We start from the raw sequence: 6346 nt of genomic DNA, 5'->3' as shown, positions 1-6346 counted from the left end.
ACACTCTGATAGCGAGTGTTTTTCGATGCTCACAATCACCTCCACTGGATTCTTCAGATAGGGAGAATGAAGGAGGATTGATCACATATACGAAAATGACCAACTTGACTATGGCACCATGCTACTCTCTCTGTAAAGAAATATAAGAGCGTTTATATCATTAGTTTAATTATCTATACACTTTTATATTTGTTTATGGATGGAGTAATTGCAAATGCTTATGACTAGAAACTGTTTTGAGCCTTTTATTTTCTAACATAGCGTACTCCAGGCCAGATAAATCAGTTTGAACGACAATTATTGTGGGACAGAGGCAGTATTACACAATACCTTACCGTTATTGTGATCACTTATTATTATTATTATTATTATTATTATTATTATTATTGTGCTAGTGGGAGCTCCCGCATGAAAATGAAAAATAAACATGAAAAGGAAATGGGAACCAATAGAGACCGCCAACTTGCGCAGTTAATTATTCCCTGGAAATTGAAGAAACCAACCGTGCTGTCTTCACTTGGGCGCAAAGAGGCCAAGCAGAGGTGGTGAACCCTGAAAGTGAAGCTCTAGGATAGGAGAACGGGAGCCAACAAACAAGAAGAATAAAAGCTAGGAGGGGTCCGAGATTCCCGCTGGACCTTGGTTCCCTTCCCTTTTCTTGGCTCATTGGAAGGCCCTGCCTGCCATCTGGGTTCCCGGCGACTGGCGCAGGAGAGCGTGGGGTTTTGGGAACTCCAGCATCAACCCCATCATTTCTTTGGTGCACTGGCTTTTGGGGCGAAATTGGTAAGGTTTTATATCTTTCCCTTTTTCTGCTGCCTCAGTTTGTTGGTTTGAATTCCATAGTCTTTCTTATTGAATTATCTTTTTTCGTTGGTTTGATGTTGTTTGTTAGGATCGGCTGCCATGCCAAAAGCTGGTACGAATGCTGAGATTTGCCTTCTCCCCTTTGCAGTATCAGGTGCTGTGTTCATGGCCCAAGGGTACTGATTGGTGGGGATCCCAGCGCTTGCAACGGTTTTGTCCAAGGCAGCCTTGCTTCCCGTAAATCAAAGCAGCCAAGTCTTGGATTTTCTGCGATCACAATCTCAGCTCCTTAGAAATTGCAGATTAGGTGGCTTGTTCTCAAGCAGCCGTAATCGCCGGAGTTGGTGAGGCAAGGGGTTAAGAACAGGGGTGTTACAGATTGAGGAATCCCTCCGGTCACGTCTGGTTCATTCTTGGGCTTGGGCATGGAGAGGCAGACCAGCTTCCGCCTGGGCGCGCTGGAGAAGCTCAAGAGCTTCCGGGGGATGGACAACTTCCGGCGGAGCAAGGACAGCCCCGGCAAGCGTGGTGACACGCCGCTCCACCTCGCGGCGAGGGCCGGCAGTGTCTCCAATGTCCAGAGGATCCTTGCCGAATCCGGCCGGGAGATGGCCGGCGAGCTGGCCGCCCGGCCGAACCAGGACGGGGAGACGGCGCTGTACGTGGCCGCTGACAAGGGGCACACCGAGGTGGTGCGCGAGATCCTGAAGGTCTCTGATATGCAGACGGCGGGGATCAAGGCCAGCAACAGCTTCGACGCTTTCCACATCGCGGCCAAGCAGGGCCATCTGGGTAAGCTGTTTTCCTTGTCACCAGTCCAGCATATTGTTCTGATAATTCTTTTCTATCCAAATCCTGTGAAATGATTCCTTCGAAGTCTGTGTAATCAGGATTTGGGCATAGATTTTGGTGCAGTGAGTAGATTGCTCCGGGTCAAAAAAATGTCTATTCTTATCTGATTGAGTTGGTGACATAGTGGTGCTCACATCAAGAACAGTGATTTTGTTCATGATCTTTTCATCTAAGAATAAGTGCTAACATCTGGCCATCTTTTTCTCATTAATGTCTGAAACGAATGCATACCTGAGTTGATTTAGACTCTAGTCTTGACTATTTTATGTAGGTGGCAACTGACAAGTTGAGTTTCTCTGTAGCACCAGCAGTCCTAATTTATGAGGGCTAGGGAAAATCTGGGTTATTCTCAAAGAAGTTATGGTGTGATGTAATAAGAGATAGTCGTAGTTGTGTTGTGCACGTTGGATATAATGCAACCACTAGTTAGATCTTATCTCACTCTGCTTCATTCTCTATTGGAGTTTATATCATTCTGATCTGTTGACTTTCTGATAGCGGAGATCGAATTACAGTCATAAACCATAGCTGTAATTACCTGCTTGATAATATGGTTTAAGGTAAATTTCCAAAATATATGTGGCTTATTCTCTTGTTCCATTTCTTGATTTCACAGATGTATTGAAGGAGCTGTTGCAGGCCTTTCCTGCTCTAGCAATGACTACAAACTCTGTAAACGCCACGGCTTTGGAAACTGCTGCCATTCAGGGTCACATTGATATTGTCAACCTCCTACTGGAAACTGATGCTAGCCTTGCCAAAATTGCGAGAAATAATGGGAAAACAGTTTTGCATTCCGCGGCGAGGATGGGCCATGTGGAAGTTGTAAGATCCTTGTTAAATAAGGATCCAGGGATTGGTTTGAGAACAGACAAGAAGGGACAGACGGCACTGCATATGGCGTCCAAAGGAACGAATGCTGAAATTGTGGTTGAGTTGTTGAAGCCTGATTTCTCAGTTAGCCATCTAGAAGATAACAAGGGGAACAGGCCACTGCATGTTGCGACTCGGAAGGGCAATATCGTTGTAAGTGAACAGATATTGTGAATCATTTTCTACAGTTACATATATTTACCGTTTTCAGTTATGCTGTTTATCAATCATTTGCTATTCTGTCCTGTCACAGTGTTACTGAACCTAGTTTTGCTAAGGCTAATTGGAGCATAAAGTTCAGCAGCTTTTTTTTGCTGTAAACATCTTCTCTGCTTAGGATTGCAATAATGTTTTTCTTTCTTTCAGTAAACAAATAAATAAAATTAAGAACAAGATTATTTGAACCTGTTAGAGGCATAATATTTCACTGAAGCTGAACATAAACATGATGTAGCTAGGGTTCTTGGAAAGAAGGATTGATGTCTCTTAGTAATTGTTCTATTGAGAACTTTCCAGTTCCTATTCTGCAGTGGTTTTTGTATATTGACTGATCCATGTGTGATTCCTTGCAGATATTGCAGACTCTACTATCAGTTGAGGGGATTGATGTCAATGCAGTTAACAGATCTGGAGAGACTGCTCTTGCCATTGCTGAGAAGATGAACAACCAAGAACTTGTCAACATTCTGAGAGACGCCGGCGGCGTCGTAACTGCAAAAGAGCCGGCGCATCCTGCAAACCCGGCAAAGCAGCTGAAGCAAACCGTGAGCGATATCAGGCACGACGTCCAGTCCCAGATCAAGCAGACACGGCAGACCAAGATGCAGGTCCAGAAGATCAAGAGCAGGCTGGAGAAGCTCCACATCGGCGGCCTGAACAACGCCATCAACTCCAACACGGTCGTGGCGGTGCTCATCGCCACCGTGGCCTTCGCCGCCATATTCACCGTGCCCGGCAACTTCGTGGAGGACATGAGCCAGGCGCCCCCCGGCATGTCCCTGGGGCAGGCGTACGTGGCCAGCGACCCGGCCTTCATAATGTTCCTGGTGTTCGACTCGCTGGCGCTCTTCATCTCGCTCGCCGTCGTGGTCGTCCAGACGTCGCTGATCGTGGTGGAGCAGAAGGCCAAGAGGAGGATGGTGTTCGTGATGAACAAGCTCATGTGGCTGGCGTGCCTCTTCATCTCCGCGGCGTTCATAGCGCTGACCTACGTCGTGGTCGGCCGCGGAGACTGGTGGCTGGCATGGTGCACCATGGCCATCGGCGCGGTGATCATGCTCACCACCCTCGGCTCCATGTGCTACTGCATCGTGGCGCACAGGATGGAGGAGAAGAGCATGAGGAAGATCAGGAAGGCCTCCGCGAGCCAGTCCCGATCATGGTCCATGCCGGTCGACTGGGACCCGGAGCTGATCAACACCGAGTACAAGAAGATGTACGCGTTGTAGATCAGGGTCACGATCACGTCGCGGGGATCTGTACATAGTTATTATCATCAGGCGCTGTTTCGCTCGAGTCTCTTCGATCGAGTGATGAATAACTTTCAGTGGGGTTTTGACATTTTGACATGAACCGAAGGTACTTTTGCTGCTGAAACAGTATCACCTCAGCTGTGCTTGTATTGCAGCCTGGATGGAGATAAGGCACCTGGACCCGTCTGGTGCATGCTGTATGGATTCGTGGTAGTCCTTGTAAGTGGCATCTTGTACGCATAATTTTGCACGAGTACCTACAGTTTTTAGAGAAGGGAGCAAAAGATTTATAAGAAATTCTCGTGGGATGCGAACATTCGACAAAGATAACACTACATCCACACCTACCAATGTCCTAAGACTACTCTATCACAAATCTCTTGAAACCATCCACACCACCTATAGCAATCTCCATCGCGATGCGGCTGATCGATGGGTTTGAAAAGAGGATTCGTGCCTTCTTTTGAAAAGGGACCGACGTTGTCAGCGGTGGCCATTGTCTGGTGGCTTGGGAGCAAGTGTGCAAGCCGTTCGAGTATGGTGGATTGGGCATCCTGAACCTCAAGCTATTAGGCTATGTGTTTTGGGCATGCTGGCTATGTGTTTCGGGCCTCGTCGGCATGGATCTCAGGCGGGGGCGGCGCGGCGTGTCGCCCCGAGGCGGACCCCGCGGGAGGGGCTCGCTTTCCTTGCGGTTCCGGCCGTGGAGGAGAGTCTCCTGCTTCAGGAGGCTGCACGGGGTCCAGGGGCGGCTGCTGCGGCGGCGACGACGGGGCTTGCGGCGCCAGCGACGACGGTGCTTGCAGCGCCGGCGTCGGGGGGATCGCCTGGCTCTAGGGTTGGAGATCCAGAGCTGGGGGATCGACCCGGTGGGCTGGGGGCCCAGTTGGGCCTGGGGACCTGCGTGGATGCGCGGTTAGTTCCGGCCTCTGGACCGGCCCAAGTGGTGGAGGCTGACCTGGTGGGGCTGCGACAGGGGAGCCCAGTCCCTCTAGGCAGGCAGCCCAACCCGCTCGGCCCCGGTCCAACGGAGAGGGTATATAAATCGATCTGGCTGCCGAAGGGTGCCCTAGATCCATCGCTAGGGTTTCCAGCCACCAGATCGGAGGCGCGACGTCTTGGTTCTTCCGTCCGTGTCCTCATCCCCTCTCACCCCCCGCCGCCCCTCGCGTGGTCCTTCGCCGAGGTGGTGGCCATGGGTTCCAAGGCTAATCGTCGGGCGGACAAACGCCCCCCCTCCTCTCGACCTTGCGGCGGAGCGCGACCGCAAGCGCGAGCTAAGGGCGCAGGCCAAGGCGCAGGGCGCGGCCCGCGAAGGCGAAGCTGGTGGTTGGGGGCCGCCGCCGGCGTGGTGGCTGAAGGAGCAAGAGCGGAAGAAGTGCAAGAAAGAAGAGTACAAGCGGAAGGGGCTCGAGCTCAAGCAGATCGAGGAGATGCCCCAGTTCCAGGGTGACCGTGTGGGCGATCCCTATGCCGCAAAGAAGAAGAAGTTCAAGTCCGCGGGAAAGGCACGCTCCAAGTCGCCGGTCGCGCAGCTCGAGGGGTCCTCCAAGGGCACGGCCGCCGAGCCCATTCCGGTGGAGGAGGCCGACGACCGTGAGTGCTTCAAATGCGGCATGGCGGGCCACTTCCAAAGCTCCTGCAAGTTCCTGCTGCTCTGCATCCTGTGCTCACAGAAGGGCCACGTCTCGGCCTGCTGCCCCTCCCGAGGCAAGCCGCTCCTGCTCCAGACGATGGGGCACGCCATCCAGGGAGGCGGCTTCTTCTGTCTCCAGTTCCCAGAGGAGGCCGAAGACACGCAGCAAGGCTTTGGGATCAATGTGGCCATCCTCTCTGCGGCTCCGGGTGTGCTGTCGAAGGAGCTCCTGGAGGTCGAGCTGCCACACCTGTTCGAGGGAGAATGGGACTGGCAGGTCGCGCAAGTCGATGCCGACAGCTTCTCCGTGGTGTTTCCAGACCCATCCATGTTGCGCATGGCCACGCGCAGTGGAAAGCTATTCCTCTCCATCAACAATATCACTGTGCTGATTCGGGATGCTACGGCCGATGCGCCCAAGGGTGAATCCATGCCTGAGATCTGGGTGAAGCTGTGGGGCATTCCCCCAAAGCACCGCAAGGTGGACCGTCTCATGGCGGGGCTGACGATGCTGGGCCGACCACTTGTGGTGGATGAGCTCTCTCTGATCCGTTCTGGCCCGGTGCGGATGCAGTTCGCGTGCCGCAAACCTGAGTTGATGCGGGGCTCTGTCCAAATCTGGTTCAATGGGGAGGGTTTTCTCATCAAGCTTGAGCCGGAACTCGACCCCCCCCCCCCCGTCGCGGGGCGCCGGCGCTGCCGCCCC

The 6346-nt window shown here is 52.4% G+C and overlaps 1 protein-coding gene across 2 annotated transcripts; it reads left to right on the top strand.

The window, feature by feature from the left end:
- Nucleotides 1-497: 497 nt before the first annotated feature.
- LOC123152140 (ankyrin repeat-containing protein At5g02620) lies at nucleotides 498-4247 on the top strand. Of its 2 annotated transcripts, none has more exons than XM_044571765.1 (4): nucleotides 498-786; nucleotides 956-1599; nucleotides 2276-2685; nucleotides 3105-4247. In XM_044571765.1, exons 2-4 carry the CDS (start codon nucleotides 1233-1235, stop codon nucleotides 3978-3980), a joined length of 1653 nt encoding a protein of 550 aa, XP_044427700.1. In that variant the 5' UTR covers nucleotides 498-786; nucleotides 956-1232; the 3' UTR covers nucleotides 3981-4247. The 2 variants fall into 2 exon arrangements, with proteins under 2 accessions (XP_044427700.1, XP_044427701.1); XM_044571766.1 differs by having other exon boundaries at nucleotides 512-786; nucleotides 896-1599.
- Nucleotides 4248-6346: the final 2099 nt, after the last annotated feature.

This window comes from Triticum aestivum, chromosome 7A (genome assembly GCF_018294505.1).
Source record: "Triticum aestivum cultivar Chinese Spring chromosome 7A, IWGSC CS RefSeq v2.1, whole genome shotgun sequence".
Taxonomy (NCBI): domain Eukaryota; kingdom Viridiplantae; phylum Streptophyta; class Magnoliopsida; order Poales; family Poaceae; genus Triticum; species Triticum aestivum.
This window is presented reverse-complemented; position numbering and strand designations above follow the sequence as displayed.

Excerpts from the sequence above, each read along its gene's own strand:
- LOC123152140 (XM_044571765.1), top strand. The coding sequence starts at position 1,233 with ATGGAGAGGCAGACCAGCTTCCGCCTGGGCGCGCTGGAGAAGCTCAAG. Across the intron at positions 1,600-2,275 it reads GGCCAAGCAGGGCCATCTGG|ATGTATTGAAGGAGCTGTTG; the intron begins GTAAGCTGTTTT and ends TTGATTTCACAG. Across the intron at positions 2,686-3,104 it reads CTCGGAAGGGCAATATCGTT|ATATTGCAGACTCTACTATC; the intron begins GTAAGTGAACAG and ends GATTCCTTGCAG.